The following is a 23,185-nucleotide window of genomic DNA, read 5'->3' as shown; positions in this document are numbered from 1 at the left end:
TTAATGTAAAGACCTAAAACATGCTGCATGGAACCCATCTTCTACACCATGGTTTCCAACTTTTATTCTATATGTCCCAAGAGCAGGGCACTGTGCGTCACTCCATCTAACACCCAGTCATTCTTTTCCTGGGTCCCCTCCCCATGGTCCTAGCATCACACCACTTCATATTTCCGCATCTTCCATGCCACAATCTTTGTCAGAGGTGAAGAGACTCGGCCCAGCAGCTGCAGCACACCCAAGAATTAGTAGCAGCTTGATGGTATTTATAAACAATGTAACATGTCAAATGCTAATTTTATTTACCAGTGATAACTCCTCATGTGTGGCCTGGGTAGCAGGAAAGGAATTAAAATGAAGGGAGAGAACACTGAATCCTGACATTTCCAGGTATGCACATTGGTGTCACAGGATCTTTTTCTGCCCTACCAAGTGTATAAGGAGTCAGAATTACTGGGGTTATATTCTGCCCAAGGCATAACACACAGTCCTTAACTTTGATCCCGAAAGTTTGCAGAAAAGGACAATTTTCTTGCCATTTTCCAGTTGGTCTAATAAAAGATATCATTTTGGAACCAAGAGTTCTAGTTTTTTTTGTAAGTCCTTAAGTTAAAGTGTCTTTCACAAGAAGCTTCAGAAAAGTATTTAAAACAAATCTCTCTTTATGTTCATGAGTAGTTTCAATGGGATTACTCATGGGCAACAGGTTAATCATAAATTTAACGAACTTCATGAATCAGAGTTCATATTACCGTTATAATAAACTCCAAATCAACCTCTTCCCTGACTACTTTATATTTGAGTGTGAATTTCCTATCTTTATATACAACAAGGCCAACAAAAAGCAAAATTTGAAAACTAACAGCTAGACTATTTAGAATTAATACAAGTCATGACAGTAAACAACAAAATCAGAAACAGATTATATTGGGGATAGTGTTTAAAATGTTCCCAAACTTCTGAGAAAAAAAAAACACTGTCCTCTAGTTGTGGGGTGTGATATTCCAGTAAGAACTGGATTGTTTTTGGAGGTGGAGGAATTAGATGGGGATTGACAACAAATAATTAGTAGCTGCCCAAAAACATCAATTTCCACCTCTGTACCACGTGAATAGTTACACTAACCTCCTCTGAAAGTCCTTTGAGAATGTCTAATGAAAAGCTCTAAACTATCTACTGTATCTCTAATGCATGTTCATAGGTGCAGTAGGTATTTCTGTATTTTCTTGCACATAAGACAGGCACTCTAATTTTGGAAGGGAGAGCATTAAGGGAGGAAACCGGGTTTTTTTGCCCAGAATAGATGCCCCTCCTTGCTTTGATTCCTGCTCTAAAAATCAAAAATCCCAGTGGAGCAATGGAATTTCTTTTTAGGAAGCTGAGGGAGTCAACTGACTTAATGGTTCATTGTTCTTCACTCCTCAGATGTTAAAAACAACCTTTCCTTTTTAATGCTCTTGAAGTTCCAACTAATCAAGCTAACTTTTCTTCTGATAACTTTGCTATCTACTAGCACCTCCTAGTCTCCCTCCTCCCATTTCACAGCCCTGCAGACTTTTTAGCTCTGTCCCTGCTCCATGCTGCCGTAACTAGAAATATCTTTTTTTCTTCATCCTGCCTTCCCAAGAATAACAACATGTGTATTTTATTCCAGGGTGTTCTGTATGAAAAAATATGGTAGTCTGACTAAATACTACTAACTGACTAAATCATTAATGCATCTTTATTTCTAGTGACAATTTTATTTTGCAAATTTTAGTCATTGCTCCCAAAAGTCTTGGAAGCATTATTCCCTTTTCCAGGATATGACAATATGTTCATTTATCTAAATTCATATGTTCACTGTAGTATTTTTATAGACTTCAAGTAAGCCTTCATGAAAATTCCTATATGACTACAATGACGTATAACTGAGGAATGAACTAATAAAGTTAACAACATATAAAAAAAATATTTGAACTGTGTTGCGGTTGAGATCAGGTATAGCCAAGTCCTATGTGAGAATAAGTTGTAAAATGTAAGACGTGAAAAAACATTTTTTTTTTTTTTTTTTAGATATCTTCTAATGTCAGAAGAGCATAAAAATATACAAGATATAAATCTAAATAACACCACTACTTTTGAGATATTTACATGTAGCTAAAATAGATTAGCTAGGCTACAACTAGGCAGGATAATTCTCTCAAGTTTTACTTTATTGTATAATAAATCATTCAGCTAAATTTACCTGGGAGGCAGTCAGTGCCTCTAGTGCATGCAGTCTCTGAAGAACATTCTGCATGTCTTCTTGTAACCGCATGAGCACTAACGCAATCTGTTCATTGAGGCTGCCTCTTGGCCCTCTATCCGATCCCCACCGTTCACCATCCCCTCCACTTCCCATCTGTCCACCTTGAGCACCATCACCCAGAGGTTGCAGTCTGTACCCTGGTAAGGAAAACAAAATAGATGAATGATGTTGCTTCTACTGAAAAATGTTTGTTGCTTTGCCAACCAATCCTTAACACCCTTATCCTCTATATATTTTACTCTCAATAGCTAAAAAAAAGAACCAAGATAATACTGTAGTAATATTTTAAGATATTATGGCAAAGCATCTCTTTAATTGTAAGTGTCACCTGCAGGAAAGTGTATAAGAGTCCTATAAACTATTAGGACGGGCTCCCAAGGGAGGTGGTGCTCTCCCCTACCCTGGGGGTCTTCAAGAGGAGGTTAGATGAGTATCTAGCTGGGGTCATCTAGACCCAGCACTCTTTCCTGCTTATGCAGGGGGTCCGACTCGATGATCTATTGAGGTCCCTTCCGACCCTAACATCTATGAATCTATATCTCAGGATCTAAAAATTGTCTGAGCAAAAAACAGGAGGTCCCTCTGCCCAATTTAGGAGACAGTAACTTTATCCACACTGACTTTTCATAAAGGGCAGATGGAAAATGCCCTTGCATACGGAAGTCTTACAGCGATTAAACTGGAATAGAGAAGGCATTTTGGAACAGTGAGGAAGGAAAAACAGGAGTGCAAAAATTTTTTTTTCCCCCAACTTAATGTACTTCTCCAAGTTGTTTGTGACTAACATGTCTCTGCCTCTGAGCTACAAGAAGGAATAAGGTGGAAAAAAAAAAATGGAAAATATGTATAAATTTCATAATATTATATTTATTTGCATACTACACTCAACGTTTCTCCAGAAGTTAGCCTTCCAAAATTGAAGTGCATGTCATAAATGGTGAATCTGATTTTTCTGCCCAGAACAGAAGCATAGAGAACACTTGTATGTAAAATGGCTGCTGCTGCTTTTCCTTCTCTTCCCTCCAGCAACTGCTAACAGAGAAGGACAGAGTCCAACAGGGGCAGATTCGTGGGGAGCGGCCACTGATATGGTTGCACCTGCTTGAATCCCTGCTCTACCCAAAGTTTACAATCAGCTGCCCAGTGATGGTATTTCTATTCAGACAGTGCTGATGCAATTAGCTTCATGGCTTATAAAAACTACCCGATTCCTGCTAATAGCACTTCAATCTACAAATGTAAACAACCTTCTCCTTTATAATGCATCTTGATGTTCCCCTAATCAAGCTATCCTTTCTTTGGCAATTTTGCTGTCTGTTAGCTACTCCTGGTATCTCCTCTCCTTTCACAGCCCTGCAGACTACATTAGCACTTTTCAAAATCTTAGCTTTGCCCAGGAGTCCAGTCTTTAGCTGCAGGTACAAAAGATGGGCAGCCAAGAGCTACTCACAGTTCAGCTATGAAAAGATAGCTTGTGCCTGAGCAGGAAAGGGAGAGAGCGAGTAAAAGATTAGGAGGGGAGGATTTTTCTGGTATCTTTTACTGGACCAAGTCTATACCTGGGAGAGCTACTTTTGATCATCAAGGGCACTTTTATGTGTGCATTTGGGGGGGGAGGGGGGGTTAGGGTAGGGCAGCATTTTAATTAAAGCAGCTCCAAGATCAGCTCTAATTAAAGCATCGCTGCACCTCCTGTAATCAGCATTCCCGCACTTAAAAAATGGCGGTGGGGCACTTGAACTAAAGCTCAATCGGCGAGTTTTAGTTCAAGCGCCCCCACTGCCATTTTTAAGCATGGGGATGCTGATACACAAGATGCAACTGCCATGCTCAAGCAGACTCGATTTAATCGAGTCTCCTCCGATGCACTGGAATTCCAGCATGTCAGAGCAGCCTCTGTGCTTGTGTATAGGAGCCCCAAGTGCCTTTCCTCAAGTCCCAAATATCAGGCTCTGTCCCTGGCTCTATGCAACCATGACTCGAAATATCTTTCATTCTATCTTCCAAAATGCAAAGCACAAGTCTTATTTTGGAGGCGTGTGGTATGCAAAAAAATATATGGCATGTTCTTCATGATCATTTTTCAGACTAGAGTGAGTTTTAGGATTCTTTTAGTTTCTGTAAATAAGGGTTGATGGTGCCAACTGAAAAATAAGGGAGCTAAATAGTAGACATGTGTTTTATTTAAGAAAAACAAAAACAAAACAAAACAAGCCCCCCCCAACAAAAAAAACCCACAAAACCCTGTTTTAGAAGAAAACTTCAGAAAGTCATTTTCACTTATCAGATAATATGCCCATTTTAGTGTGGTTTTTAGGAGTCATTTATAAACATCTGTTCCAAGTTCCATCTGGTTTTCTAGAATATACAACTTTTAAAGGGGAAATCTTGTTTCAGTATCTACTGAGGTCCATTATGCAATATATGCATTTTGACTATTACAGTGACTAAATAATTCAGATATGAGGAAGACATGCACATATTAGGATAAGATAGATAACATCATACTCATAAGAAGATGTGGTTAAACTATAACCAAACCAAATACAATAACAAGCAAATGTTTCTAGGATTTCTAGGATAGCTTATGGCCTCACCCGAGGTAAAGTAAAAAAATATTTAAACTAAAAATATAAATCTAACATGCTGAGAAACATCTCATGGGCAGATCTGGTTTGAAGATTAAATGAAAGGCTGAATGCCTTTCAAATACAGAGATGCAATTCCAGGCATCATTTAAAGTGAAACCAAAACAGTCCCATACATGTATTATGTGGTTGACTCAAGTTAACTCTTCAGTGTAAAAATACTCTTTTCTGATTCTCATACAGAATTTTTTATTTGATCCTGAAAGTACACAATCTTTACCCACTGAAATTTAGGGCTGCAGTATTTATTGTAATAATACAGTGATGGAAGAAGAGATGCAAGCACGACTGCTCTAGCATTCAATGCTGGCAAATTATTTTGTATCTCTGCTGTGTGTGCGCGCGCGCGTCACAAGAGAAGTAAGTGATGAGCACACAGTACCTCTCCCTCTTCTGACTCCATAGAAATCCATTTTTTCTCCACCTTTCTTCTCTTTGTGAGGGCCTCCATTGCTGCTTTTGCCATCTTCTCCCCCACATTTAACTTCACCTTTTCCTTCAACTGCGGCCTCTTTTATATCCTCAACCCTGAAATTCCCAGAGGTCATGCGAATGTGCTCAGGAAAATCAGCACTTTCCAATAGATAACTTGGATCTATTTCCAGGAAATGGGATGAGAGCTTTAAAGGTCCTCTGGCTGATGTAATGATTTCCAAGGGCTACAAATTAACAGCAGTATCTAGTTAATCCTAAAGCACATACTTTACAAAATTTGAGTTATTAAATCAGAGGATGAAGTGTCCCATTTTCCATTTTGTTAAAAACTTTCCCGTTACTGAGAGTTTCATCCCTCCAGAAGCAACCGCCATCCTACAAGACATTTTTTATTATTTTCTAGGTAACCTACTCACATTCAAAAGCCTATTCAGCCTTAACGTCCCCATCCATAAAATGGGGATAACAAGTCATCTGTCTATCCTCAACACTTTTAGATGTTTTGAAGTTTAGTATTTGCTGTTTGTGAAAAGGTTTAAATACTTAAATTGTTTAAGTTAGTTATCATTTAAATTTCATCTGGACTTCTCTTAAGATTGTATTTGGAATATTAATAAAGATTGGATCAACGGACTTGACTAGTACTTTGAAGAGGTAAGATGCAGTGTGAATTATTTTAGATTCAGGTACTACCAACCTATGATATTCAAATCACTAACATTTACACTTGAAAATAAATAAAATAAAATAAAAAGAACAATATTCAATTCTCCTTATAATATTATGCTATAGATTCTGATCTAAATTTGGTGCTGTAACTTCAACTGGCTCGCAATGTTACTGTGATAATTTAATCACAATACCTGATGTGAACAGCGTGAGATATTTGCAGTTAGGTTACAATTATTTGAACATGAAACTTACAACTTTCATAAAAAGAGTGTGAATAACATCAACTGCCTTCTTTAAATCTGCACTACCATAGGATTTAAGATTATGCATATATGCAGAAGGGGGTGACATGATAAAGACTAGAGAAATGGTAACATACACATTCCCAAACTCACATGATATTTGCAATGTCATCTTGATGCACATAAGTTCAGATCCTAATTTCACCTATTAGATGCCTAAGGGTAATTCCATTTCTACCTGCTCATGTCCCTGAAAAACCAAAAATGCAGCAGGTTAGTGGGTCTTCCTCCTCACTTTTGGAACTTAGTCTTTATGCTAGACGAAGACGTGTTACAAAAGTAGACAAGTTAATTTTTCAGAGACAAGCAGGGTAGAATAAGCTCACACTTAGGCACCCAGTCGGTGGAACAAGATGCATGCCACAACACGCCACATCCAGTAGGAGAAGAGTGGCTAATCAAACAAAGTCTATTATAATGCCTCATTCCCCTCAAAAATAAAGTTGGCCGTAATTGTTTTAATGTGGTCCAGGTTCCGCTCAGAAGTGAAGGCAAGATGCTATTTATTCCATGACCCATGTTTACTTTTCCACTATTATTCATATTTAAATAGAACCACACAATAGAAATAGTTGTTCAACTTGAAATAAAAAAAAAACTCAGGGTTTTTTTATACACCAAAAAACCCTAGTTGTTACTGAAGATAATTAAACCACAATTTTCTGTTCAATATTGTAGCTATGCAAACATCCACTTGTACCACTGATTTCCTAAAAAAAACTGCACGCTAAGTGTTGACAACAGGCTAAAAACAATACTGGGACCAGCTGACTAAACACAGGAAGTTGGATGAAGGTACTTTTTTTTTTTTTTTAAATATTCAGGAAATTATTATTATTTTTTTTTTAGTAATAAGTATCATATACATCAAGAGCTTGTTTTCATTAATATGTAGAATAGCTGTTCTAGATCAAGAGATAACATTCAATGTCATATGAAGCCCTTAAGAAAGTATTTAGATGTGTAGCTGCACACTTCACATTTTAATTCTCAAGCCTAGGGCACTTACACCTACAAATGTTGCAAAATATAGGCAATCACAGCCTCGCAATACAAGGAGCCAATTCCAACTCACCTGTGCAACTTTTCCACATTGGTATTTAAAAGTAAAAACCTCTTTGATATCAAGCACTCTCTTTAAATTCAATTTTTCAAATGGAAAGACTTCCTCCTCTTTTACAGTATGCAGAAAATAACCTTGCCACTAAGCAAAAAAAGGATGACAAAGCTTGGACACTTATCTAATCCCTCCCTCAGACCCAATCTTGGGCATTTCAAGAAAACCTACTAGTGAAGATGAAGTCTATATTGATTCTAAGACTGCAAGCAGGCAACAGGATGAGTCTGCCAAACTTCTCATTAAATTTGGTTTAAGACAGCAACCTGAATCTTTCCCAAGTTTGAAAGACTAATGCAATAACCCACTACCATCTACTCTAATATTAAAAAGATCCAGTGTTCTCTTAAGCCTACCAGGCCATAAGTCTTCTATAATTAAGGCACACCATTTTTTGCAACCAATAGGACATGAAGGAGTGAGGTGGATGATATCACATCAAACAGCTGACTCCTTTTTCCAAATGACCCATTCACAGCTAGGTCAACTAGAGGCAGCTTTTTTGCACAAATCCAGAGTAAAGATTAAACTAGAAGCAGGGATGAGAACTCTCCCCTTTAACATGGACTTAAAACCCAAAAGGGGTTTGGGGCTTTGAATTCCAATCTCACATGGGCACCTAACTCAGGAGACAGAGAAACAATTTCAGACGCACCCTCACTTCAGCATTTCCTGTTGTCTGGTTGTGGTAACCCTGTCATGAACAGCCTATATAAATACTACTCTCAAGGGTAGAAACATGGCACCTGATGTCTCATTTATGTCACCATAAATATTTTTATGGCAGCACAAGCATTGAGCAAATAGACATTGTTACCCTTTGTCATACCGCATCAGAAGAAAAATCAGTGGTGTGACAAAAGGTAGCAGTCTGCAGCTTTACTGTGGCAGACATCTATTTCCTTGGTGGTGGGAGAGCGTGGGCAGCCTGAGCTGCCTGCACTGTCCAGCCACTCCAGGCAGGTCCTCTTGAGGCTTGAGGACCCTGAGGCTTAAAACTCCTGAAGCAACTGCCTACTTTTCCCCTCTTATAGAGAGGTGCCCCAGGAAACTTTGGAGCACCCATCTGTAAGTGGTGAAGTAAGGGTTCCCCACTTACAGAGACTGGCCACTGCTCTCCAGTAGTCTCCGTAAACAGGGAAGGCCTCCATGGTTCCCAGCATGAAGGCACAGGACCTGAGGAATCCCTAGTGCTCTATGCCTCCACTGGAAACTGGTTTTACTCAGGAGGTCCACACTGGAAATTCTGAGGACTCATCTAGGTAAGTGGGGAAAGTCAAGCTTTCCCTGCTTACGCAGACCTGCCCCTGTAGATGCCAGAAGTGGATCCTGGTGAGAGGGGAAAGCCCTATTTTCCCCACTTACTCAGATGGGTCCCCAAAGATCTCAGGTGGGGTCTGGATAAGCTGAGAAACCCAGACTTTCCCTGCTTATCCAGACTTGCCCCTTGGAGCTACAAGGACACACCTGGGTAAGTGAGGAAAGCCAGGCAGGTGCTCTCAGGGACAGAGGCACCCAATTCTGCCTGGGAATTCCTAGGGCATGCAGAACCAGGCCCCGTAAGCCCAAGGGAAACATATCACCTTTGTCCTTGATGGTGACGTACAAGAAGCAATGTGCGTTTGGCCCATTCAAGCAGATCAGCTGATCTGCTTCATTCACTGACATCTATTTCTAGCCATACTTAGCTCACATATTGCATAGGGAATGTATGTGCCTAACTTGGTATTTTGAATTCCACTCTAAAAAAACAAACAACTCGAAGTCAGGAATGGCAAAATTTAACATTATCATGCCTAAACCCTTTTATTGATCTGGCCCTTTGTTTCTATGCATCTGCCCTACGTCAATGTGGGCAAGACAGGGATAACAGAACTTTCCTAGCTCAAAGAAGTATTATTAGGTACTGTGAGATACTATGAAGACCATGAGATACAGAGTACCGGGGGCTGTGCAAGAGACTTAATATGTATCCTATTGTTTGTTAGTAAATCACTGAAAATGGAGCTCAAACATTTAGAGGTGCAAGATATAATTTATATGCATCTTCTTTTGTTCTTAGTTCACATCAAGAAGAGTTGCTAAATTTATTACATACTGCTTTAAAAATTTACCTATTAGTATAACTTTTACCTCTTCTTGTCCAAGTTGCTCCATAGAATCACAATAAACTTCACTGTCTGAATCACTTGTCAAATGCTGAATTCCTGAGACCTCTTCAACACTCTCTTCATTTGTACCTGTACATAATTAATAGATGGCCAAACACTTATATGCAGTTCTGGCAAACATAAAGCAATAACTCAATATTTAAGTGGGCTGCACTTCATACTGTTTGTATGGTAATCTTGTTTCACAGAGTATATGAAATATAGATGTTATATAAATCAGATTATAAAAAATTACTTTGAGGGCGAAACATCCTTAAGTATTAGGTGCTCACCCATTATAAAGAGATTTATTTTTCATTGTTTGCTTCACTTCCTTTCCTAAGTGCAATATGGATTTGAACTTTAGAATTAAGTTACTGGTACTCTAGAGCAACAATTTTCAATTTTTTTTATTTATTTATTTTTTTTAAGAGACTCAAGGCACCCCTCTGTAACTTTTGTGAATTGACCAGCATTTCAAATGCTAATTTATTTGTTTGTGTTGCAAAGGGGCAAGGCAACTGGGTATGGAGCACCAGCCAGACCAAGATGAGCCTGAGTCTGTGCTTATTTCCTCACACCTCCCAGCACCCTTTAACAAGATTTTACACCACTCTGGTTGAGAATCACTACTCTTGAGCAGGTGCTGGCAACATATGTAATGTGGAGCCACTGGATCTGGCTCATGGAGCTGGAGGGCTTTATCTGTGCCTACACCCATGTCATAGATGGGCAGTGAGGAGCTGCAGTGGCCAACTGGAAGACACATTTTATGTGCCGCTGCCATGTCTCCCCCACCCCTGGCTGCAGCTGCACTGGGGCCACACAGCTTCCAGCTGTATTCACACTGCAGCCAAGAGATTGTGGAGGACAGGGCAAGCAGCAGCAGCAGCGTGTAGAGACAGCACAGCTTCCAGATGCCTGGTCACTGTGCACCATCTGGAAACTGTACTGGCTCTGGGAAACAGAGGGAAGTGCCTGGCCCAAAACACAGACACAGGCAAAGCCCACGGCAGACCAGAGCTAAGTTGTTCCAGCCCAGCTTGTAAAGGTTGTCAAATGCTGCTTAAAAAAAAAAAAAAAAAAAACCAACCCAACAACTTTAGCTCATGAAAACAACCATTGGGAACAATAATACAGATCTCAAATGATTTCCACCTCATTACTGCATTTCAGATTCAAAATACATGAAATTTTAAACACACAATAATTAAGTTTCTCTAAGTAACATGTGTTTTGGACTTTCTGTCTTCCTGTGAGAGATCTAGAGAATCTCAACCTGTACTCTGATTTTAATCCAATTTAATTTTTTTTTCCCTTAAAGATTCTGTGGCTGAAGGGCACCTGCACAGTCTCCAGCCTTCCATATTCAGAGACTCCCTAAAGTTTTGTTTTGTTTGTTTAAGAAGAAATATTCCCTGAGCAAATGATAATGTATTCGTGTAAGGACAATACCTTGGTGGACATTGTTATCAATTACTTCTAGACTTTGCTCCATTTTCTTTAATTCTTCCTCCACATTTATGCCATTCAAGGCAGATTTTGTCTGGGTGCCATTCTGTGCATCTGGAATAAAGCTGTCCTTGTAACAGCCATTGGTGACAATACGTTCCAAATCTTTAGCAGCTGCTGAGTCTGGCTTCACATTCTTATATTCTATGAAAGAACAATGAAACCCTGTGCAAGTTATCAATAAAAAAAGCCATGTGCCCAATGGTGCAAAACATCTTTTCAATAATTGACTTTCTGATCTGCTCTGTGAAAGTTTAATATATCTTTAATAGTCAGAAACAAATTTAAATATACAATTTTACTTGAACTTTTTCGCAGCTTAGTTCTTGTTCCTTTGAAAAGCTTAGGTTTCAAATGCATTTCTTTAATTCAGCTTAGATAGCAAACATTTTTAAATACACAGCAAATCCACTATAGACCTCAATAGGAAATTTGAGAGAATGTCAAATTTTCTTGAAGAAAAAACGCTCAAATATCAAGTTCTAAATGCATAAATTCAAATCTTTTTTATTAGAAATCTTTACAATCCCAAAAATAATATCACTGAAAACTCACTTTAAGTTTTCCCCACTGAAGATTAAATAAGTCTGTGCTTATATCCTATGCAGCTATTTGCACCAATACAACCACACACACACACACACACACACACACACACACACAAGGGAAGGAAATTCCACAACTAAAACAAAATAATACAGAGTATTTCTTAAGCCCTTGTTCTGCAAGGAGTGAGAACAGCCACATATTTAAATTAACAAGGCTAGTGAACATTCAGGAGACTGCTTTCACGAAACATCTTGCAGGGTTGCCCTTAGTCTTAACCTTGCAATCCAGGTTGAAAAGTGCAGTTATTCTTCATGCATAGCATGTGTGTTCTTCAATTAAAAAGAAGAAAAACTCATCTACTCAAGTATAATGCATGACTTCTGAGATTTTCTGGTGCAGAGGGGAACAGAAGGCCTGAGACTCGGTGGGGGAAAAGGGGAGGAAATATAAGGATCCAAGACTAGCAGATATACCATTTGCATTTAGTTGTAGGTCTTTTTCTTCTTCATGAACCTCTTCCTCCTCTGATTCTGCTCCACTATCACTGCTTTCAGCTTTACCATTCAAAGCCTTTGGATTTGGAGTGGAAGTCAAGGCATTGCCAAGGTCTAAAGACAGATTTATTAAAAAACAAACAAACAAGAATCTTAATACTTATTCTAAAGCTAACATTTCTATAATAAAATATTACTAAATCATTGTCTATAGGATTTTCAGGTGAGAAAATCTTCCAAATAGACTCAACGTTAATTCCACCTTAGCCTTGTTTTATTCTTTTAAATGAAACCATATAAATGAAGAAGATTAATTACAACATCTTTTTAACTGCTGATGAATTTCTTCATAGGGTATAACTTGCCCGAGTGACTTAAGCAGGCTGCAACAGTGATTTAAGCAGCCACTCACAATCATACACTAATCTGTCTGGAGAAGTACACATTAAAAAAAAAATGCAGGTGCAGAGATTCCAATGTTTAGATGCTGAAATAAATACACAGAATACATGTTTTCGAAAGTCTTGTTACGTAAGTATTTTAAAAAGCAAAATTTCCTTGGAATATACATTTGACTCAGTCCAGAACTACTGATATATGCATGCATGCCACACCTGCAATCACTCCCAGATCACAAATTAAAATAAATATTTTTTTATCTCAATATGCAATCAACTGCAGGGTAAATGTTCTTTAAAATGAGAACAGGAAATTTAGAATGTTTCTATACCTCTACCAGATTATATATATTGAAAACCATACATTTAAAGGATATAGAATAACAATACGTAGTAAAAGTACAAAGCAATAAAAGGGTAGAATTACAACAGGATCCTTACATTCTCGAACTTCGACTTCAAAGCTGAATTCTGTCAATTTTCATTGCCAATCTTAACAGAACCATTTTACATTACCTTCCTGAGAAATTAATTCCTAAATATAGGGTGTACTACCAGCAGCAAATAACATGCAATTACATTAAAGCTGGTAAACCTGCCCTGCTACTTTTGCTTCGGGGTAATTCAGTGCTCAGAGTTTTGTGCTTAAACTAATCTTCAAGTGGAAAGGCAGATCAGCCTCCCACGCTCCTCTTGTTTCAGGGCTTGTCATCCTCTCTAAAAACGTGGTTTTTGCCTACAAGTTATCTAATGCACATCAACTATCTTGAGCTAAAAACACAGTGAAGACACAGCATTTTAGTTTTGCAGATGTAACCCACAGTAATCGTCAAGTGCTGTCTCAATTTTGCTTACTTCGAGGTAGCCCTTAAGCATTAGTCAGCACAAAGTAAGAAAAACAACAACTATAACAAAGCTTTCAGTAGTGAAAAAAAACCCCCTGGAATCTACAGCCTGCAAGACCACAAATTAATATATAGTTACTTGCTCCCCATACTCCCATGCAAGAAAGCTTCCTTGCCAGGAAAACTACTTCACTGAAAGCACTTCACCTTGGGAGAAAGAACCTACACCACACTTGTAGTCTTAGCAGTGCTACGCTAGCTAGCACTGCGTACAAAAAAGACTTGGGGGGTCACGATTGACCACAAGATGAACATGAGCCACCAATGTGATGCCGAAGCTGGCAAAGCAACCAAAACTCTGGCCTGTGTCTTCTAATGCATCTCAAACAAGACCTGGGAAGTCATCTACCTGCTTTACTCAGCCTTGGCGAAACCACAGCTGGAGTAGTGCATGCAGTTCTGGGCTCTGCAATTCAGAAAGGGTGTGGAGAAGCTCGAGAGAGTCCAGAGGAGAGCCGGGGCGGGGGGAAGGAGGGCATGGTGCGAGCTGCCAGTAGGCTGAGCAGCCCCTGAGTTCTAGGGGATCCTGGTGCTTTGTTCCATGGCAGTGGTACCACCTGGAACTGCTCAGGCAGGATGCTAGGAGGCTGGGGCAGCCTGAAGAACAGTTGGATTAGGCTGGGTGCTGCCTCCGAGCTGGGGCACCCCCAGCCCACTAGCAGCCCACCCACATGACCCTGGTGAACACCGCCACCATAGAGGGAAAGACTGGGGTCCCCCAGAGCTCAGGGCCTCCCAGCAGCTTGCTCCCCTGGGGGACACAGGCAGGTTCTGCAAAAAGACAGGCTCAGTCCCCACACCAAACAGAGCCTGCCTGTTAGATGCTGCCCCAGCTCAGAAGCAGCATCCAGCCAGATTCAACATTTCCCCAAGCCTGCCCAGGAAGCAACACCCCATGCACTGTCCCCGCCGCCTGGGACCACCTAGGAATGGGCTGGCTTGCCCCTGGGGCAGCACAGGGAAGTGGCAGGAGAAAGGCAGGGTGTGTTGGCAGCTGGAGAAAGTGGCAGGGGTGGTGCATGGGGTACTGAAAGCCCTGGCAGGCTGAGAAGACTTGAATCCGGCAGCTGCTCCTCCAAGCTGGGGCAGCCCCCAGCCTGTTAGCTGCCCACCTGGGCGGCCCCAGGGGGTACCGCTGCCATGGAGGGAAGGACAGGGGCCCCCCCACAGCTCAGGGGCTGCTCAGCCCAATGGTGGCTTGCCCCTCTGCCCACAGGAGACATGGGCAGACTCCATGGGAAGAAAAACACAAAACCAGGTTCAGGCCCCTACCACTTCTGTCTTCAGTCCGCGGCTCCTACACTGGGCAGCCAGCCGTCAGATTAAAGGCTGTAACGTTACAAGAAGCTACAGTGCAAACTAAACTACAAATCGGGATGTGGTTTATTCTGCAATGTAACAAACTCATTTAAATTGAAAAAAAAAAAATGCAAAAAACCCCGTATATGCAATGTGTGACCCAATTAAACTGCAAAAAAATGGGCAATTTCCAGCACATGTACAACTGTCCATACAGCTTCAGAGGCAGGGAAGAACTAAAATCTAAGGGAATGATTTTCAATCACAGTGTAGGGGTTCTTTGGGGTGCTGCCAGATACTTTGAAGGGTGCCACAAAGTGTGAGGGGATAAATGAGGTGTGATGAGATAAGCAGATGAATTAAGCTCAGGCTTGTCCCTGCCTGGATAATCCCCTACCCTAACCAGTCAGCCCCTATGTAATGAGGTAAGCCCTGTAATGCAGGGGTGTTCAACATGTGGCTGTTGGAGCCTTAAGTATCCAGCCCACAGAGCTCCCTACAGATCAGGAAAATTGGCAGTATGGAAGTGGTAGCAAAAATTATGGCCCCACTGCCAAATTCCCAAGCCCCAGCCCCATGCGGTAGGTTGGGGCCAAGTAATGCCCTCCCCTGCCACCATAGCCGGATGAGGCTGGGCCATGCCACTTTCTCCCTGTAGGGCCAGTTCAAGCCCCCTTCCCCCTCAATCCCCCCTGGGGTTGGGCTGGGCCTCTCCTCCTCCTCATGGGGCTGGGTTAGGGGCAGGCCAGAGACACCCTCCCCCCCCCCCACAGAACCAGGTCATGCCCCTTCCCCACATGGGACCAAGTTGGGGCTGAGCTATGCCTCCCCTCTCCTCCTGGTGGGTCAGGTTGGGGCTGGCCACGCTCCCTCACTCCCTCCCCCAAAAGGGGTCTGGTTGAAAACAGGATGTCCCCTAACCCTTCTCTGTGTGGCCATCAGCCAGGGTCCTGCCACGGCTGCCCCAGGTCAGATGGAACCATCAGGCAGACCTGCCCCATAGACAGCCTGGGCACTGCCCAGCTGGCAAACAAGGTTGAGCACTGCTGCTGTAATGTATGAATTCATTTTGAAATTAGGTGCCACTCAAATCACAAAAGTTAGAGGGGTGGGGTGCCTCAGGTTCAACCACCACTGATGTAGGCTTTTAACTCTACCCAGGTTACTGTTACATACACCCACACCACCAGTTCATTTTGTTTTTCTTTTTGTATTGCAGAAGTTGTAGTATTTAAGCATATTCTCTTTTAATTTGAACAGCATGTTATCAAAGTTGGAGTTCAGGAAAAACACTAAAGTTAACAGCCCTAATCTCAGACCTGAAACATGGCTTGGAATATTTTAATAAGGGATATTAGTCAGGATCCAGGCTTACAGCTGACCCAATCAGTAATGTGAGTGGCACAGTGCTCCCAAAGAACATACTGAGGAATCAGTTCAATACTGAAGTCTAGAGAGCCACAGCTCATGTTGTACTCTGACATCACCATCACTTATATAGCACTCTTATTTTGAATGATTTTTCTACCAAAGCCCTCACTAGGTACAACCATGCTTAACTTAGGCCTGACAAGATCAGAACTCAAAATGGTATTGGTACCGTCTTCCTCCCTATCTATTCGTGCTCCTACCTAAGAACGTTACCTCCGAGTGAGAAATTGGACAAAGTGCCATTGACTACTACTAATTAGAGCCACCAAAAGAATTTATGGAGCCCATGTGCTGTAGTAGTGCTCCTGGATATCCCTTGAGCAACATACCTTTGTGGCAATAAGGGGCAAGATTTGGAACAATTCACCTCAAGCTGCAGCAGACGAAGTTTAGGTTGGAAATTGAGAACTTTCTGACTCAGAGGATGGTTAAGTATTGGAAAAAAGTTACCTAAAGAAGTTATGAAATCTCCATCCTTGGAAATTTTCAAGAGCAGATGGGACAGACTCCTGGCTAGGATGGTTTAGAGTCAGATATGATCCTGCCTTGACCAACGTGCTGGACTAGATGATTTTGTAAGGTCCTGTCCAGCCCTATTTCCTATGATCCAGTGTGGAAAGACAAGTGTGGAAGGAAACTTAAAACTCTGATTCACTTTATGCTAGTTTTGAACATCTCCCTGCACACCTGTCATTTTTATTATTCCAATCAAAAAGCAAAGTGTCCACCTTTATGTTGCTGCAATACTACTGGTTTAGTTTCTTTTCCTCTTCTGACTCTATATTTGATAAAAAGAATGAACTATATATAGAGCACAGCATAATATGAACCAAGAGTGATATAAAATATAAACCACATGATATGAGAATAGGGGAAAAGCCCCATTGTCTTCCCTAAGCCAACATATTTTTTTGTCAGTTCAAATGTCAAGTTACTAAAAGGATTTTGGAAAGGCAATACAAAAGCCACCCTCCTAAGAGGAGTGCCACAACTCTGCTTGCTTGGTATGGCACGCTTGGGCAATCTCTTATGAAGAAAACCTGGCTTCTTATCTCTGTTGCCATCCCACTTTTGGAGTTTACTCAGCAACATTTCAAAAGCCCTAAATGAAAATGTTGACCTTCTGGACTGGTGCAAGTCTCTCACAAGTCTGTAACAACCGTGCATCTGCCAGTCTCTTCAAGATTATTTGACTCAAAGGCAAGGCAGGGTGGCCCCATTGAGACTAACGGTAGGTTTCACTTGAATCATCATCTCTTTCACTAAGTGCATACACAAACTGCCTGCAGTAGAAGTTCCATAAACTCGTAGCTGGTTACATAAGCCTCAGGTACTGATGAAAGCAGTTATTTTATTCTATTGCAAAAGCTAATAAAAGTTACCCTCAGTTACTGTAGCACTAGGATGTTAACTCAGGATATAGAAGACTACCACCATGTGCAGTTACCTCAGCACTCTTAAACTTACACAAGGTTGATATTTGGACAGCAGAACTCAAAGACACATTCAAATACAGCAGAAAGTAGTCTTGCCCATAGGTAATATTCTGTTGTCCCTGTCAATCAGATACTGATTGTTTGTAGCCATTTAAAAAAAAAAAAAAAATGTACAGCACTTCACTTAAAGTGGTAGCTTAGCACAAGAGTCCTGGTTCAATTCCAGTTTGTGCAATTAGATTCTGCCATCTTGAGCTCCTTCTGACTTACCTTCATAAGCATTTACTTCCTTTCCTAAAAGGCTGCATCATGTTAATGTATTCAACTGCAGTACCTATTATCTCTCACTGAGTATCCCAAGCTTCATTAATCCTTGTAAACCTTATTCCTTGAAAAGCGGTGTTTTTTTGGACAATTTAACAAATTTAAGATCATCTTGAATCAAATCAGATGGTTTTAGTGCTTCCTTACCACTTTGTTAGAGTACAACTCAGTGCCCTTAAAGTTTGTCCAAGAAAACATGGAACTCACTGCTACCAAAAAAATAAAACAAAACATTGTACCACAGTTGCACTAGTGTTACACAGCCAGGTGTACAGTTGCCTGGCACCATTTATTGCATTTTTCCATCATAAATAAATAAGAAATAGTACAGGATTTAGGTCTGTTCCTCCACCACAAAAAAAGAATCCATAAGCATCCATGATGAGCTGTTCTGGCTGGTATGAATGCCAGAGGAATAAGTGTACTGACATGCAATGAAGACATTTACATGAGATAAACCAGTCCATATCATCATTCTGCTTTTAGGTCACATCACATGCAGAGGTTAGAGATAAGATGGACACCTCCCACATTCCTCCACGGTTTGTGCCTTCCCCTTTCCTTCAGAGAGCAAACATCATGTGGCCTGTGGTGGATGAGTACTCCTGCATAGGTAGTTAATACTCTTTCACGTAGGAGAGATGCATTTTGCCTACCAAATGTCCACTCTGCCCACAGACTGAGAAGGAAAGGGCACAATAGCTCCACTGTGTCTTGTACCAGGAAAAGAAAAGTGTACAGTCTACAAAAAGAACAGCAAAGTTTTGTATGAAATTAAAAATACCCTGGGTCACCTATAATCCGATTTTATAATGACCGTGTAGCCTGTGTCAAAAAAGCTCCCCCACAAAAGCTGAACAAAAATCCAACATCTAGATTACATATTTGTCCATGGCTACTCAAAGCCTAGTAGCTAAAGGGCTCTTTACAATACCCAGATTAATCACAGCCTCACAGGTTACACAGATGATTGCATTCCCATACATTTTTGAGGTCAAGATTAAAGTCCTGGCTTTCTGCTGCTACAGCAAAGTTTCCATGCATTAAGCACTTCACTCCATGCTGACTGGCTACATTTCTAACAGCAACTAAAGACAGGATTACTCTCATCTATTCTCCCCACCCCCCACTTTCCCTGCCATACCTCAACCATTTTTCTATTTTTTCCTTGTTGCCATCCTTTTTAAGCAAACCTACTGGAATCTAAGCCTCTCACATCATGGTACTTACATTATTTAAGTACAAATCTGACCCTTAATAGAAGTTGTGCAATTGTGCTAAACCTTTTACAGCTTAAGGGGAGTTTAGCAAACATGCACATATTTATGTAAACTGCAGGAGCTGCCAACTCTTTCATAACTTTTCCTTCGATATTCTGATCTAGCACATCAACTAAAGAACCTAGACTAATGTCCAGTTGCCAAAACAAGGGAAGTATTTGTTGACTTAGCACTGCATGGGGGGGGAAAAAAAAAAATGACAGCCAAGATTTTCTAAAGCTCTCTAAAAACATATTTTTGTAAGTGGTTGGTAATTAAGAAACAATTCATATTAGTAGAAAAGGGCAATGAGCTTTAGAGAGCTTAGAAGCCTTACAGACATAGCTACAGAATAAGCCTTCAACAAACTACAGGATAGATGTTGCTAAATCCCTTTGATCTGCTCAATCAACCACAGACAGAATTATGTTCTCCTTTTACCACCCACTCTAATATTCCACTTCTCCAGTGATAAAGGGTAGCAGCCCGAGGTTGTGGATGGCACAATATATAGCAGTAGATACTATTCTACACCATCTGTATTGGTTATCTGATCTGTTAAACCAATGAATGTTTCTTTCCCTTAATTCTATTAAATATCAGCCACTTTAAACATTAATGTTTAGAACATTAGGCTTCTGAGTTAACTCTTCATTAAGATCAGATGAGAAGTAAACAGTTGAAGTGTTGTCTATTTGGAAGGTTCCCTTTGCAACAACAAAGAGTAGAAATTTTCTTTAGAGACAGACAGACAAAGAGCTTAACTTCTGCAGTAACAAATACCATCATGAAAAAACAGGGAAACCCTTGAGTACACCATAGTTCTCCTGCAATCTGTTTAGTTAGTTCCAGAGCAACATTTGGGGAGTCGCATTCAGTTTTTGGGCACAGAAAAAAAAAACCAAAAAACTTCTTTAGTACAGATATTAAATTTGGAAAAATGGAGTGGGAACTCAAATTAGATCAAAATGACCCAAAAATGTGGGGCACTATTGCAAGCCAGGAGAAACAGTCCCAATCTGTCAAAAACAAAATTAGCAATATGGGATACCCAGCATGAAAAGAAGCTCAACTTTTAGAAAGTACCAAGCATCTGCCCTTTGAAAGTCAGGTCCCTTAAGACAATGGTTCTCAACCTTTTTCCTACCGGGACCCATTTGCCAAGATCCATAACTTGTCCCAACCCACACCCGCAAGGCCCTGCTGGTGCGTGACCCACAGTCCCTTGCCCACCCTGTCCTGCCACAGCCTCAGCACCCGGCCACCTTGCCCCTACCTTCATCTGACTGCTGGGGCTGCTTCCTCAACCCTGCCTGGCTGCGTCCTGGCCGTGTCCCCAGCAGCTACTTGCAGGCTGGAACGCTGCCAGCCTGCAAGAGGAAACCTGCATTTTTATGTGTTTTTCTGGCACAGGCATGTGACCCTTAGAAATATTCTTCAGCACATTTTTGAGTCATGACCCATGTGTTGAAAAATGCTACCTTAAAAGAAATCTTAAGCTGGGTATTAAATACATACATACACACACTCATCACTTTGGAAAAATTCTGACTGAATTCTAAAGCCATCCCTAAGCACTGCATGCCATGTGACTTTTCACAAATGACTGATTCTGTGCCTTAACTTTGCTTTCTGTAAAATGGAGTAATCAATGTTTACAAAATGCTTTGTGAAAAAGTGAGAAGTAATTAGAAATTACTATACTTACCCAAATGCAAGACAACTTTGAATTTAAGACAACCCCTTAATAATCAGATTCTATACATGGAAAGCTATACATCTGTAACAGTTTTCCAAGTACAGATTCTAATTATTGGAGGGCTGTCCTAAATGTGTCCAGTCCTCCCCAGCATTGCAGCATGGAAAGCAACAGCCAGGAAAGGAGCAGCAGCAGGGGGGCATGCAGCCTGATCCCTTCCCTTCTGCCTCCATCGCCCCCCCAAAAGCTACCCACTCCATCATCACTTGCACTCACCATCTGTTCTGCCTACCTCAGCCCCTCCCCAAACACACACACACCCTCTGCAGAGATTGGTTCCATCTCTGGCCTCAACCAGGTAGCAACAGCAGTGACAGCTTTGGCTCCAGCCCCTGGCCAGGTCAGGGCCAGACCTGGAATCATAGCAGTTCCCCTACTGTGCTGTTTTCCCCGAGTTCCTACTGTGCGCATCTTCCCACATGTCCCCCTACCCCCACACTATGTAATTTTCCCCCATGCTCCCCCCACATGCTAAACCCTGGCCAGGCAGCAGTGACAGTGGCAGCAGCTCTGGCCCCAGTGTTCAAATCCAAGACACGGCTCTACTGATCCACCTACCTTGTTAAAAGGACAAGGGTGGGGACACCTCATATTGAATTAAAGTAAATACAATAGTATTTTAAGGGTAAGGGTTTTTTTGGTTTGTTTGTTTTTAACTTATTACTTAATATTAGTTTTTTTAATATAGTGGGATGGAGCTCAAGGAATGGATCTCTTCAGAACCTTGGGGCAGTTATGGGTCACGATTACAAAAGGAATTCAGTATTCAAGTGCCAACATCATTAATTCACACAGAAACTACAATATTTGCCTTTTGTTAAAATTTGTGGAAAAAAAACAAAACCAAAAAAAACATATGCCATCTTATAGTTTCATAGTTGGTAGGGTCGGAAGGGACCTGAACAGATCATCAAGTCTGACCCCCCTGCCATGGGCAGGAAAGAATGCTGGGGTCAAACAACCCTGGCTAGGTGGCTGTCTAGCCTCCTTTTAAAGACCCCCAAGGTAGGAGCAAACACTGCTTCCCTTGGAAGTTGGTTCCAGATCCTAGCCACCCTGACAATGAAGTAGTGCCTCCCGACATCTAGCCTGAATCTACTCTCCGTCAACTTATGGCCATTATTCCTTGTTACTCCCAGTAGTGCTCAGGGGAACAGGGACTCTCCCATTGCCTGCTGGTCCCCCTTGGATAGTTTGTAGATGGCCACCAGATCCCCTCTCAGCCTTCTCTTGTGGAGAGTGAACAGGTTCAGGTCCCATAGCCTCTCCTCATAGGGCCTGTCCTGCTGCCCCCTGATCATGCCAGTGGCCCTCCTCTGGACCCTTTCGATGCTGACCACATCCCTCCTGAAGTGCGGCACCCAGAACTGGACACAGTACTCCAACCACGGCCTGACCACTGTTGCATAGAGGGGGAGGATCACCTCCTCGGACCTGCTCGTGATGCATCTGTGGATGCATGACAAGGTGCGGTTAGCCTCCCTGACCCTGTCCTCACATTGGTGGCCCATGTTTATCTTGGAATCGGTAGTAACTCTCTGCCTCTGTGCTGACGAGAAGGGAGTTCCCCAGCCTGTAGGTATGCTGCTGGTTCTCTCTCCCCAGGTGCAGTACCTTGCACTTGTCCATACTGAAACCCATCCTAGTCTCATCTGCCCACCCCTGTAACCTGTCCAGATCTAGTTGTAGCCTGTCCCACTCTCTAGCGTAACCACTTCCCCCCACATCTTAGTGTCATTTGCAAATTTGAACAAGGTGCTTTTCACCCCCTCGTCCAAGTCACTGATGAAGATGTTGAATAGGGCGGGCCCGAGGACTGAGCCCTGGGGTACCCCACTGCCCACATCCCTCCAGGTCGAAAATGACCCGCCCACCACCACTCTCTGGGTGCGGCCCTTCAGCCAATTTGCGACCCATCTGACTGTTTAGGCATCGACACCACAGTCGCTTAATTTTTTAATGAGAATGGGGTGACAGAGTGTTGAAGGCCTTTCTAAAGTCCAGAAAGACCTGCACCCACAGATTTTGTGACCTGGTTGTAGAAGGCCACCAGGTTGGTCTGACAGGACCTGCCTCTAATGAACCCATGTTGGTTGCCCCTAAGCATAATCTCCCCTACTGGTCCCTCGCAGATGTGCTCCTGGATAAATTTTCCCAAAGAGCTTCCCCAGGACTGAGGTAAGACTAACAGGTCTATAGTTTCCT

General features: G+C 41.7%; 1 protein-coding gene across 4 annotated transcripts in view; it reads right to left on the bottom strand.

Moving 5' to 3' along the window:
* The window catches only part of ACBD5 (acyl-CoA binding domain containing 5), a 48,773-nt gene that overhangs the window by 13,171 nt on the left and 12,417 nt on the right, over positions 1-23,185 (bottom strand). For 2 of the 4 annotated variants that reach the window (XR_002093697.2, XR_009462685.1), the window contains 6 exons: positions 12,149-12,283; positions 11,070-11,270; positions 9,598-9,704; positions 5,321-5,597; positions 2,228-2,427; positions 307-425 (listed from right to left, as the gene is read on the bottom strand). Coding sequence is in view for 2 of the 4 variants with exons in the window: in XM_019498038.2 (XP_019353583.1) it covers positions 2,228-2,427; positions 5,321-5,597; positions 9,598-9,704; positions 11,070-11,270; positions 12,149-12,283 (920 nt within the window). In the remaining 2 variants the exon portion in view is untranslated. The remainder of the gene's footprint in view (positions 1-306; positions 426-2,227; positions 2,428-5,320; positions 5,598-9,597; positions 9,705-11,069; positions 11,271-12,148; positions 12,284-23,185) is intronic. The other 2 variants (XM_019498038.2, XM_006259634.4) reach the window with 1 other exon arrangement.

This window comes from Alligator mississippiensis, chromosome 5 (genome assembly GCF_030867095.1).
Source record: "Alligator mississippiensis isolate rAllMis1 chromosome 5, rAllMis1, whole genome shotgun sequence".
Taxonomy (NCBI): Eukaryota; Metazoa; Chordata; order Crocodylia; family Alligatoridae; genus Alligator; species Alligator mississippiensis.
The sequence above is the reverse complement of the archived record's forward strand: the minus strand, read 5'-3'. Positions and strand labels throughout refer to the sequence as shown.